This window comes from Narcine bancroftii, chromosome 2 (assembly GCF_036971445.1).
Source record: "Narcine bancroftii isolate sNarBan1 chromosome 2, sNarBan1.hap1, whole genome shotgun sequence".
NCBI classification, from domain to species: domain Eukaryota; kingdom Metazoa; phylum Chordata; class Chondrichthyes; order Torpediniformes; family Narcinidae; genus Narcine; species Narcine bancroftii.
In genome coordinates, this window is record NC_091470.1 from 326,312,046 (window position 1) to 326,325,757 (window position 13,712).

Here is a 13,712-nt window from a genome sequence, read left to right on the forward strand (position 1 = left end):
AGTTTTAATCCTTTCTCTTCAGAACTCCAGCATTTGAGATGGGGTTTTTGTATGATGCCAGACCCAGTTATGCCTCAGCAGAATATAAACAGAAGCAAGAACAGGCCAGTCGGCCTCTCGTGCCTGCTCCTCTGTTTGATAAGAGTGTTTGATATGCTTCAGTGCACCTTTCCTGCATCAACCCCACATCACCTGTTTCCTTTCACATTCAAGATTATCTGTCCTGAACTTTCTTACCAACTAAGTCTCCAGAATCTTCTTCAGCAGAGAATTCCACAGCTTCACTGCCCTAATTTTTTCTCCTGAAACCTATGTAGATTTCAAAGGTTTGAATTATGCTAGCTGTTTGTTTTTTTCTGGTTATTATTCAGAACAACATGTATCTCTCCTGGATAGACGTGAACTCTTGTTTAATTAGAAAGATGCTACCCTGCCCACTCGTGGCTCGGGGACATGGTCATGTTCAAATTTAGAAAAGATATATTATTCAATTAATAATTCAAATATAAAGTTTCAAATGTTGGGAGGACCATTCTTAAATTATTTTCATAACCTCTGGACATAATATTATTTTTGAAATTTTTTATTTGCCATTGTATTCTATGTTTGAAATACTTATTTACTTTAGTCGGACACCTTGAGTTATGGAATAGGATTTAGAATCACGCTATATGTGGAAAAATCTTTTTTCTCACTTTTTGATGTAATTTTGAATTATATGTAATTTATAGCTTGATGAATTATAAAATTTGTTATTAATATTATGTATTCCATAAATGTTTTGTTTATGATTGCTTATTTTGAAATCAATAAATAAAAATATTTGAAAAGAAAGAACATTTGTATGCTTAGAAAAGAAACATAAAGCAACTCTTTTTTTCTTCTTCAGGCTTGTACTCTTGCTTTGCCTCATTCTTTCAGACCTTAGTTAAAAAGGAAGAGGGAGAGAGAATAGAGACAGGCCTTTCAGCCCACTGTGTCTACACTGGCCATCACCATGTTAAAATAAAAATACCTCCGGCTCCTTCTAAATGGCATTTAAAATCATTACAGGGCCTAATGACCAGACGGTAGGACCACGTGGAGGAGCGCTTTCCCAGGTCTGCACCAGTACCGGCACTAGTTGTAGCATGACTCCAATTGTGGTTAAGAAGCAGGTTGACCATTCAGTCACTCAAGCCTCCTCTGCCATTCAGTAAGGTTATGGCTTTTATCTCAATGCATTTTCTGACAAGGACTCTATATTTTTTGATTCCCCTGAGATATAAATAAAAATACATATTTAAAGATCTCTGTCTTGATTAAACTCCAGCACTGGGTGGAGAATTCCAAAGATTAATTTGGGTGCAGAAAGGAACGGCTCTAATGATGAAACTGATTTTTGATTTGAAATACTCCATCCAGGGGAATCATCAAATGCATGTAGCCCCTGAGAATTTTATACATTTTGCCTCTCATTATACTTAAAGATGTCAGGGCTGTTTTGTGTAATCTCCCCTCGTGCAACAAATCTGCCCAACCTGAAATCAATCTTGTGACTCCTCTCTCTCTTTTGTAATAAGAGAGACCCAAACCAGAGTAATGATAGTCCGATAATGGAACTTGGCCTCTTTTTTTCCGTCATTTGCACCTGAGAAGTTGATAATTCTTGGATACTGAACAGAGGAAAATCCCTCCTGATTTTAACACCTGCAGTCAAGATAGATCAGCTCTTTGAATGGTGTAACATCAACAACTTTGTGCTCAAAGTCAGCAAAAACAAGGAGCTGATTGTGGACTTCGAGGAAGTTAGGGGAACACAACCCAGTCCTTATCTAGTGCTCAATAGTTGAGAGGGTCAAGAACTTCAAATTCCTGGGTGTCAACATCTCCAAGGATCTGTCTTGGAGCCTCCACGTTGATGCAATCACAAAGAAGGCTCACCAGCGGCTATACTTTGTGAGTGTGTCTGAGGAGATTCAGTATGTCACCAGCGAAAACTTCTACAGGGGTACCGTGGAAAGTATTCTGGCTGTTACATCACTGCCTGCTTTGGAGGCACCAACTCTCAGAATAAGTATAAATTCCAGAGGGTGGTTAACTCGGCCTGAAACATCACAGGCACTAGATTTCATTCCATTGAGGACATCTACAGGAGACAGTGTCTTAAAAAAGCAGCCTCTATCCTCAAAGACCCCCACCATGCAGGCCAGGCCCTCTTCACTCTGCTACCATCGGGAAAAAGGTACAGGAGCCTAAAGACAAGCACTTAATGACACAAGGACAACTTCTTTCCTGCTGCCATCAGATTCCTGAATAATCAAAGACACTTTTCGTGCACTATTTATTTAATTTTCTTATAGTAATGTTGAAGGATGGTTATAATATGAATGTTTGGACAATGATGCTACCACAAAACACTGAATGTCATGACTTGTTCATGATAATAAATTTGGATTCTACTGAAGCTCATAAGAGCACTTCTTCAAAGAAATGCCAGCTAAAACCTTCGTTAAAATGCCATTTTAAAATTGGATCACTGAACCTTAAAAATCTTGTTGCTTATATTGAGCCGTAACATTGGATGATCATTTAACATTAATAGTTTTGAATCTTTATTGAAGTTCCATCTTAAAATATGTTGTTTATATAAAGTTGAAACAAGCCTTTTAGTTTGTGAAGTCTGTTGCGTCTTTTTTGTTCTGGCAGCACTTTATCTTTTAATGCCAATTCCCTGTACTTTCTCCAACCTGATAACCCCTGCCTTATCTTAATTCCATTTTAAACAACCTAGTTGATTTTCTTAGGAGCAATGGATCTTGCTGAAAGAATGTGTTTCTGATTTTAGGCTTGAATCTGATTCTAGCATGGTGCTGAGGGTAGAGACCAGCATTTTATCTTCTCTAATCTATTCGTGGATGTTTTAAAGTTTTATCTCATTCGATAATGCTGGATGTTGCTCTTTTAACGTTCCATATACATAGTTCAGAAACTGACAAAGGTGATTGATGTGGGTAAGGCTGTGCATGTTGTCTCCATGAACTTTAGTAAAGTATTTGACAATTCGCGGTAGGCTGGTCCAGAGGGTAAGATCCACGATAGTTTGGTAAATCAGATCCAAAATCTGCTTGGTCATAGAAGAGTGAAGAGGGAGAAGGGTGTTTCTTTTAAACTTGAAGGTTCAATGCTGAGATTTCTGTTGGTTTGTATGTGGATGAAAATAAAAGTAGTCTGATTAGTAAATTTGCAGATGACATGAACATTTGTGGAGTTGTGAATCATGAGGAAGATTGACAAACAGTACAGCAAGATGCAGATCATTTGGAAATTTGGGTGAAGAAATGGCAGATGGTATTTAATCCAGACAAAAGTGAGGTGATAGATTTTGGGAGATCAAATGCAAAAGGAAAGAATACAGTAAATGGCAGATCTCTGAGAAGCATTGATGGAGAGGATTATTAAAAAAAGGCATAAGGCATGCTTTCGTTAGAAGATGGGAAGTCGTGTTGCACCTATATACACTATAACTTTGAGTAAGTCACACTTGGGGGACTGTGTGCAGTTCTCGTTGCTACACTGATGGAAAGATGTGGAGACTTTAAAAGGGTGTACCAGGATGTTGGCTGGATTATAGGGTATTAACTATGAGGAGAGGTTGAACAAACTTGGATTGTTTTCTCTGGAGTATCAGATAATGTGGAATAAACTGATATACAGTATTTTATAAAATTATGAGATCCATACATGGGATAGATAGTCAGAATCTTTTTTTTATTTGCAGGGTGGAAATGTCAAAGACTAAAAGTGCATACCATAGGTTTAAAATCAGAGGGGGAAAGCTTAAAGGAGTAGTTAAAAGCATTATTTTTTATGATGATGAGATGAGAATTTATTGTCATTGCATACATATAGATATGTACAATTGCTCTAAAATTCTTATTTGCTACAGCCAAACAGTTACATATGATATCCCCAACTACACTGGTATAAATTAAATTACCTATGCCCAGACAGGAAAAGATTATAAATATAAAAGGACAGATAAATATTCATAGGAGCAGTTAGTATAAAAAAACATTTCATATTTCAATTGATCAGACAGATCTTTTGCTAGTCCTGGAGTAGTTTATGGTTACAAGAGTCTCAAGCCTGATAGCTGTTGGATTAAAAACTGTTCTTTAACCAAGATATACTGGACTTCAGGCTTTTGTACCTTTTTACGTGAAGTTGCAGCGAGAAGCGATTGTGACCAGAGTGATGGGAGTCCTTTATTATTTTATTTGGCTTCTTGAGGCAATGTATCACAGGAAGTCGATACTCATGATGCACTTGTCAAGGTTTACCACTTTCTGGAGTGTTCTGTGCTCTTGTGCACCCTAGTTTCCAAACCAGGCCGTGATGCAAATGTCAGTATATTTTTCAGTTCATATGTGGACATCCAATAGAGTTTTTGATGACATGCTGTATCTCCTCAAACCTTTTAGAAAATGCAGGTGTTTGTGTGCCTTTTTCACAGTTGCCTCAATGTGCTAGTTCTAGGAGGGGTCTCTAATGTGTCAGCTCGCAGGAACTCTGAGTGGTAGGTGTCTGGAACATGCTACCAGAGGAGGGAGAGGGGCAGGGTTGGTGGAAGTAGATTTGACAGCAATGTTTAAGAGGCATTAGACAAATATGTGAAGAAGCAGAAAAGGCGGAGATATAGTGCAGATAGATGGGACTGGCATCATGGAGCCTGTCCCTCTGCTCTCCTATTCTCTGCTCGTAAAAGTATTGGTTTCATTCGATGTAATTTATCTGAATGCTTTTGTAGTGGCTGTATGGACTGATTAATCTGCATCTCTCGTTACTTTGCAGATATGGTTACAGAAGTACGGCTATCTTCAAGCTAGTGGACCCAGAATGTCAGTATTGCGTTCTTCACAGTCCATGCACTCAGCTGTAGCTGCTATGCAGCAATTCTATGGAATTAATGTTACGGGGACATTGGATGAAAACACAATAGAGTAAGGAACATCTCTTTACCTCTTCAACCAGAACCAGCTCCCAAGTGCTGTATATGTCTGCTTGAAGGAACCAAACAACTCCTACTTGTAATTCACAGAGCAATATTGCTGTCATTTTCAATAATACCAGAAAATACAAGTTCTCTGCTTCCTATTAAAGGAAAATGCTACATACTAACATGGTGGTTGTAGTGTTCAGAGTTAGCATGGAATATATAATAATAATTTGTATTCAGAAGCTATCTTGCAATTACATAGATCAAGTGTTTGTTGCATTTCCGATTCATGGTTCTGTAAAACCATTCTCTAGACAGGCCTGTGAGGTGCAGATGTGCATAATTTAAAAATAATTTGTCACTTTATTGAATCTGTGAAAATAGTATGAAGTTGAATACAAATTAGAATTGTGAAATACTGTCTGAGACCAGGGTGATCTTGAGAAGCCAAAGTTGTTGTGAAAAATTGAACATTACAGTATGAATCTTTTGGGACAGTTCCAGTCAACAATTAAGAATCATTGGTGTTGTTGGAAATAAGAACAAGGTCATATTTTTGGCAAACAGGTAAATGTCCAAGAAACCAAACATTATCAGCAGTATTAATTTATACTTTAAAATGATTTAAACAAAATCCTTCGTGAAGAATAGAAACATCTAAACATCTCTTGCAATTAGACAAGTGTTTGTTCTTGGTTCTCCTTCCCATATAGCACATGGGTCATATGGGGTAGTATTGTGAAAACCACATTTAGATATATGCACTTGGAATTTTGCCAAAACCACCATTAAGATAATCTCCATGTGAATTAATGCTCTATTTTAATAAAATTGATGGACTGAGCATTGAAAATGTACCTGCCTGAAGCTGAGTCAACAGGATTGAAGAAGTACAGTACACAAGAGTCCAAATGTGCCACATAACAAAGCAATAGAATGTAGATTCTCATTCACACTTCTTTGTATCCAGAAGTTAACCTATCTCTTCAGTAGAGATTGTCAGCTACAGTCACAGGGAAAGAGAGAAAAAAAACACGTTTTAGTCAATCTTGAGTTTTCTTTTTTGGCCGTTTCCCATTCACCCTTCTTTTATTGCATGGTAAGAATAAACACAATCAAAATAACTATAAAGAAATGTTCTAAAATTATATTTTATTGTGCTTTTTAATTACCTTCAACAGAAATAGTCAACAACTCATGCATTTCTACGGCATGGAAACAAACCCTTCTGGCGAACTTGTCCATGCTGGCCACGTTAATAATATTTTCCTGTAATCAGCCCATGTCTATCTAAATCTTTACATGTCTAAATGTCTTTTGAATGTCACAATTGTCCTTGTTTTATCCACTTCATCTGACAGCTTTTTCCATAATCTCATCACCCTCTGTATGAGGAAGTTGTCTTATCCTGGAAAACTCTGTCTGTTTACATTATCTGTGGCACTCATGACATTATAAAAGTACCCCCCTTTGGGAGAAATGCCCCAGCCTATCCACTCTCTCCTTATAATTCAGGCTGAGTGAAACATGAAAGACTGCAGACACTGATTGTTGTAGAAACACATCAAAATACTAAGCTGTTCTTTTCAGTGGGCATAAAAAGCAAAGAGATATTGCCAACATTTCGGGCCTGAGCCCTGGCGTCACTAAGTGGGTGCAGACCACACCGGGTGACACTATCAGGTTGGGGGGGTGGGGGGTTGACACCAAAATGATTATCTATAAAATTTGTGCAGGGTTTCAGCAGAAATGTATTATTTTTTAATAAAAATATCCTTGTAGTTATAATATCAAAAACATTTTCGTAAATCCAGCTCTCATGTATCAATATACCTACAAGGCTCAAACTCTGTGCTAATTTACTTTTTGAACCTTCTAATGCCCTCCGATCAGAGCTGTCATTATTACCCAATTACAGTGATGCTTTGAATCACATGGTTTCATCTGCACGCGCTACAAGCACGCGCTGTTGTTTTTGTTGCTACTGTGCGTATGATATTGTAATTTAAAGGTGGAATTTAAATTTTGCTATTTGTTTATCACACTACTATTGCCGCTACGTTCAGTGATATTTGGGAATTACAATTTACGAGTAACTTTGGTACAAAAAAAATTACTAGGGATTCTGTATGATCTGGTATGGGAGGAGGTTCATGGTTGGGAGAGGTTACACCATGAGTTACCGCACTGGGTGACACTAACCCACTAGACCTGAGCCCTTCTTCAAGGAATAAGCAGAATGAACCAGAAGTAGGAAATCTCAGAAAATCTCAAGAATCCAGGCAATAGGGGAGGAATCCAGACCAACAAAAGGTGTTAGTTGGATATGACAAGGAACAAGGTAAGTAAAAAGAGACAAGGAAGGGAGAGAAAGAGCTGGGGAAAGGTGACAGGGGAAGAAGTGAAGGGAAGAGGGGGTTAACAAAAGCCAGAGAAGTCGATATTGATGCCATCCAGTTAGAGGGTGCCCAGTCGGAAGATAGGGTGTGGTTCTTCCAATTTGTGAGTGGTCTCTGTTTGGCAGTGGATGAGACCATGCACAAACATGTCAGCAAGGGATTTAGATAGAAAATTGTAATGAGTGGCCACTGGGAGATCTGTGCTAATGCAGCGAACGGAGCTGAGATACTCAACAATCTCCCAATCTGAGTCCAGTCTCTCTGATGTAGAGAAGACCATAACAGGAGAACTAGGTGCAGTATATGACCCCTGCAGATTCACAAGAGGAATGGTGCTTCACTTAGAAGAACTGTTTGGAGCCCCAAATGGAGGTGAAGGAGGAATGGAGAAGGGAGTCATGGAAGAAGTGGTCCCTGCAAAAGGCAGAGAGGTGAGGAGAGTGAAATGTGTGTCCAGTGTTGGGATTATGTATTAGGTGGTGGAAATGGCAGAGGATGATATATTGGGTTCAGAGGCTTGGTGGAGTAGTAGGTGAGGACAATAGGAATCCTGTCCTTGTTACGTGTGGGGGAAGAGAAGATGTGTGAATAATGGGGAATGTGTGGGTGTGTTGAGTTGATGATGGTGGTGGGAAAACCATGTTACTTGAAGAAGGAGGACATCTCTGATATAGGTTGGAAATCCTCATCCTGGGAGCAGATGTGACGGAGATGGAGGAATTGAGAGAATGGAATGGAATCCTTATAGGGGACAGGGTGAGAAGAGGTGTAGTCGAGGTAGCTGTGGGAGTTGGTGGGTTTATTGAAGATGTCTGTCGAGAGTTATTTCCTGAGATGGAGACAGAGAGATTGAGGAAAGGGAGAGAGTTGTTACAGATGGACAAAGTGAATTTGAGGTTGGGGTGGAAGCAAATGGGAAGAAGCCAACACATCCTCCTCCCCCATTTACGCCACCTACTACATGATCCCACCACTAGACACATATTCCCCACTCGACCTTCCGCAGGGACCACTCCGTCCATGACTCCATTCTCCACTCCTCCCTCCCCACCAATTGGCCCTTGGGGCCTACCTACAGGGGATGCTCCTCTCACACCTCCTCCCTACACTTCTAATAGACTAAGTTAAAGAATGATAAGAAATAATTTATTCTTGTATATAATACCTCTCCTCACTACCTAGACCGGAGTTGTATGGCGAAAAAAATTAGTCACTCTGCTTCAGAAAAAGAAAGCGCAAAAAAAACCCCTAAAATTATCACCAAAATTGTTATTGTTCTAGAATTTCTGAAAACAGTTCACCAATGGTACCCACATATTTTGAAAATTCAAATTTGTTTCAGTTACGGAGCATTGGATCTTCTCTAGGCAAGACATAATTTCACATAACCATTGAGCATGAGTGGGCAGAGCAGTATCCTTCTATCCTTCCACCTAAGTAGTATTACACGTCTTGCCATAAGAAAGTAAAAGATATTATTTGACATCTGGTTGGTATTAAAGACATGCCATTCTCTCCCTCACTTCTTCCCCCTTCGCCTTCCACCAGCTTCTTCTCTCTGTTCCCTGCCTCCTCTTCCATGAACATGATGAATTCTTACCTCATCCTTTATCATATTGAATGAACACCTTTTTGTCGGTCTGGATTCCTCTCCCAGCCAACATTATATGAATGTTGAGGCTTTCTAAGATTTCCTGCCTTTAGTTCATTCTCCTTATTCCTTGAAGAAGGACTCAGGCCCAAAATGTCGGCAATATATCTGTGCTTTTTATGGACACTGAAAAGACCAGCATTTTGGTGTGTTTTTATTATAAAGTAAGCCTGCCAGTTCTGGTAATTTTCTGGTGCATTTGCACCCTTTCTAGCTTAATGTGGACTTTCCTCTAGCTGGATGTCCTAAACTGCATATCGTGCTCATTCAGAGAGAGCACAGAGTGTTACTTTTCTCTCTATTGCTCAGGCATCCTCAGTGGAGTTTGCAATTCTTCCAGCCATTCAGGTGGGTTCATCACATCCATATCTGGGAAGCGAGGATTTTGCAGGGGGTAATTCTGGGTGATGGATCTAGGCCTAGAAAGTTCAACTCATTGTATTTGACAGTCATTGCAGAAGCAATGTTAAGACATTTTCCTTTTAGCAGATATATAAATGGCCTCCTGTATTTAATTTGAACCTTTTGTCTCCATGACTTCCTCAAATCCCTTTTTAATAGAGCTAAACATGCTGTATAATAGCAATAGTGCCTCAAAAGAAATACTTTCAACCAGCGATGTGGTCCCCTTATTGAACTTTAATTTCTCTCTCCTCTCTCTTTTATTCTACCTCCTCTTGTAATTAACTTCCACTGGATAGAAATGGTTTGTTTTCTGGGGAATCACCATTTAGTCACCCCAATAAACCTTTTGGAACAATTAAGAAGTCTTGCATTTTTGTTTCAAGGAGCTACAGGCTGGATCTAAAAATATACAGTCTCGCATTCCTTTTATTAAATCAAAATGTATTACTTCAAAAAATTCACCATTTGCTTAAGCAGAAGGATGTAACTTTCTGCAAATAACATGGCAGTGACTGAAATAATATCTCCATATTTTTCAGGACATTCAGCGTGCATTGCAGCCATAGAACATTGATAAAGAGCAGGATGACATTTTATCTGTGCTACTTCTGCAAGAACAATTCAGACCAAGTCACAAACCCACCTCTCTTCAGCACAGTGTTTACCACACACATCTGCATCAGGGAAGAGTACACCCTTTCAATTCCACTTCCTCCTCTTTTGGCACCAATCAGCAGGGAGCAAAAACATCTGGATGATCCATTACAGGGTGTTTCCTAATGCTTCCATTTCTGCACTCTTATCACATTGAAGATATCATATTTCAATGTGGAGATGTAATCCACCCATGAAGATTTTCATTTATTGAACACAGGTTTGGTTTGCAAAACACACCGATTATCGTAGTCACTCCTCAGTACCCAAGAAGCAATTTCCATGTTTTATAAAGTATTCTGATGTACCCATTCACCATGAACGCCTGCATTAAACCAAATGGTGGCAACAGAAAAGTTTCAGTCCAATCCATGCATGAGAGCCAGTTCTAACTTGATTAAGCTGGCCATAGTGTGGTTAAGCCATGGACCCACTGGTCAGTATTGCTGAATAACTGCAGTACCTTTGGCAGATGGGCACATACCCTGATCATGGGGTAGTGGCTTGGGAGCCAATCAATTCAACTGCTTTTAACCAGATGGTAAATGTGCTGTTGGAGCTGATACCCTCAAGCCAAGTGGGTGGTATGCTATCACACTCTTTTCCAATGGTTTGCAAATATTTGAGGTTGAGGTGCAGGAGCAGTTACTTGCCACACTAAACCTAACTTGACACCAGCTCATGAAGTATTTATACTGTTATTCCAATCGTTTGTTCAAAAAGTAACCCCCAGGATGTTGATGGTGAGACTATTTTATGATGTCATCATACTCTCTGTAGTTGGAGATGATTGATTATTTGCATTTATACAGTGATGAAATGTTGCTTGCTGCTTTTCATTCAAAGCCTAAATATTGCCCGTGCCCTTGCTAGATGCAAATACAGTCTGTTTTACAGGCGCTTCCCTACTTTTGATGGTCCAACATGATTTTTCAAAGTTACGATGGTACAACAGCGTGACTGTCTTTATTTACTTTCATGTAATCCGTTAAAGTAAGGTCATCGCAAGCATTGTTTGATTTTTCCAATAAACGTTGATAATTCCTCTAAGTTGAATTCTTTGTAGTCATCTTGGTCAATCACTTTCAGTTCAGTCGGAAAACTTGCAGGGACTGATACAGCACTGTTGGGAGAGAACAAGTCAGTGGGATCAGTGTGGGGACTGACACAGCACTGTCGAGGGAGAGCTGGGCATTGCCACTGATAAAGGTTTGTGGGGAGGGAATGGGACAGTGGGATCAGTGTGGGGACTGACACAGCACTGTCGAGGGAGAGCTGGGCATTGCCACTGATAAAGGGTTGTGGGGAGAGAATGGGACAGTGGGATCAGTGTGGAGACTGATACAGCACTGTCGAGGGAGAGCTGGGCATTGCCACTGATAAAGGGTTGTGGGGAGAGAATGGGACAGTGGGATCAGTGTAGGGACTGATACAACACTGTCAAAGTATACCTGTATTCTTGATCAACTTACGATTTTTTTCAACTTACAATGGGTTTGTGGGAACGCAACCCCATCGTAAGTGGAGGAGTACCTGTTATTTTCTCATGATTTTCAAAATTAATCTGAATAGTGAACATCCTGACTTTTGACTTTATGATGGAAAAGATGTTTTTGGATGAAATACTTGCGTACTGTCCTGTAAATGTTTTCAGTGCTGTATTAGGGGTGAGATAATTGAAAGCCAGCAACTACAACCAACCTTTTGAACAGGACACAGCCACAGCTAGTGAAGTGCTATCCCCTTGACTTCCATTGACTTCACTTTTACCAGAGTATCCTGATGCCACATTCAGTCATGTCTTAACTTAACATGCCAGAATTCAGTAATGTGGACCAAAGTTGGCACTATATAATCTTGGTGGAAGCCAAAATGAGAGTCTCTGAGCCAATTAATAGTTTCCAAATGCTACTTGATAGAACTGTCCAGAGAATCTTCCATTATTTAGCTGCTGAATGAGAATAGATTATTGGGGAGTTAATTTGTCCTTGTGGATAGGATAACGCTGGGCAATTTTCCACATTGCTAGTTAGGTGGCAACATTGTAACTGAAGAAGGATAGCTTGGTCAGAGGCATTGCTGCTTCTAGACTGCAAAGCGTTCACCGCCACACCTTGAAGATTGGCTGATCTGAAAGCTTTACTCAGTGCCTTAGGCATTTCTTTATAACCTTTGGAGTGAATTAAATTAGCTGAAGGTTTACTAACTGTGATGGGAGGGATCAAGGTGAAAAGCTAAAATGAAGCATCCATTTGACATTTCTGGCTGAAAATTATTGGAAATATTTAACCCTTTTATCTGAAGGATCCCTACTGTGATGAGGATATTCTTGGAGCCAATTTTTTTCACTTTGCTTTTACATTCTCCATCATTTGCATCCTCATGTGACTGGACTGCAGAGGGTTGATTTGATCGACTCATTGTAGATTATGGATTTCTGGGCACAACATGCTGTTCTTAATGTTTTTCAAATTTGGAATCTTGTGGTGCCATTTTGTCAGATTGACACCTCATTTTTAGATATGCCTGGTGCTGCCTCCAGACTTGCATTTTTACAAAGAAACTGTTGGAAGCTCTGAACTAATCAGGCCATATCTGTGGACGTGTTTCTCTGTCCACAAATGCTGTCTAATTGTTTCTGTTTTTATTATTGATTTTTTTTTCTCTATCAACACTTTCTGTTGAAACAACTCATGGTCTGTCATGGGATTAAGGATTGTAGTGAAATGCAACTCTGTTACAATGTCTCTGTGGTGATTTCTCCTACTAATACTCTCATGCACAATGTGTGTGCAACAGCTAGACTGGCGAGAAGAAGGTTAACGTACTTACCCTTTGTACTAGTTTTTGCAGCAACCTGCTGAAAGCCTAGTTTCACAATGATGTCCTTTTGGTCTTGGGCAGCTCATTCAGTGATTTGACTACCATCCCACAATCAGCGGTGGGCATTGAAGATACCATCTGAGTTTAATTGTTCAATGTGGATGAGTACTGATTCACCAATTTGGAGAAGACATTAGGTTATAGAATGTTTGTTTTTGGAATTTAATGAAGTGGAATATTATCCCTGAAAGTATAACAAGGAATTTTTGGAGAGAATAATTGTGAATCATGGTCTCAAGATATTCTTCACAGTGAATCCAGAAAATCTCACTGAAATTTGTTCAGGCTGTTTATAATTCAAGACTTGATTCCTGGGTATAAGAATTATTAATCTTGAGGAAAATAGGCCAATTTGTGGCTGACTGTTTGTTATCAGCTAAATAATGTTTTAACCACCAAGTTGTTGATACACCAACTGACAACAAATAGGGTCTCTTTCTATCTCTAATCAATCAATGAAAAATAATTGATTGGCTTTGGATGTGACTTTATTCAATGGCTCATTGACAGAAAGAGAGATGCAGAAAGAGAAAAACATTTTGGATAATGAGGGAGTGATAAAGGAAATGGAAAAGGAAGGCAACATTTTTTGAATATCTTAATTTAAGAGAATTTCTCAATTACATGTTGCTTAAAATTAATTTCACTGATAGATTCACAATAAGAAATAATGATCATATTCAAAAATTACAGTTGACAGAAGTTAACATTTCAAGTAAGTTAGTGAATTTTAATGCCTAAA

General features: G+C 39.2%; 1 protein-coding gene across 3 annotated transcripts in view; it reads left to right on the forward strand.

The window, feature by feature from the left end:
• The window catches only part of LOC138755631 (matrix metalloproteinase-16-like), a 258,984-nt gene that overhangs the window by 91,357 nt on the left and 153,915 nt on the right, over positions 1–13,712 (forward strand). For 2 of the 3 annotated variants that reach the window (XM_069921980.1, XM_069921981.1), the window contains exon 2: positions 4,834–4,982. The exons of the other annotated variant lie outside the window; for it this stretch is intronic. In XM_069921980.1, the coding sequence (XP_069778081.1) occupies positions 4,834–4,982 (149 nt within the window). The remainder of the gene's footprint in view (positions 1–4,833; positions 4,983–13,712) is intronic. 3 annotated transcript variants of the gene reach the window in all.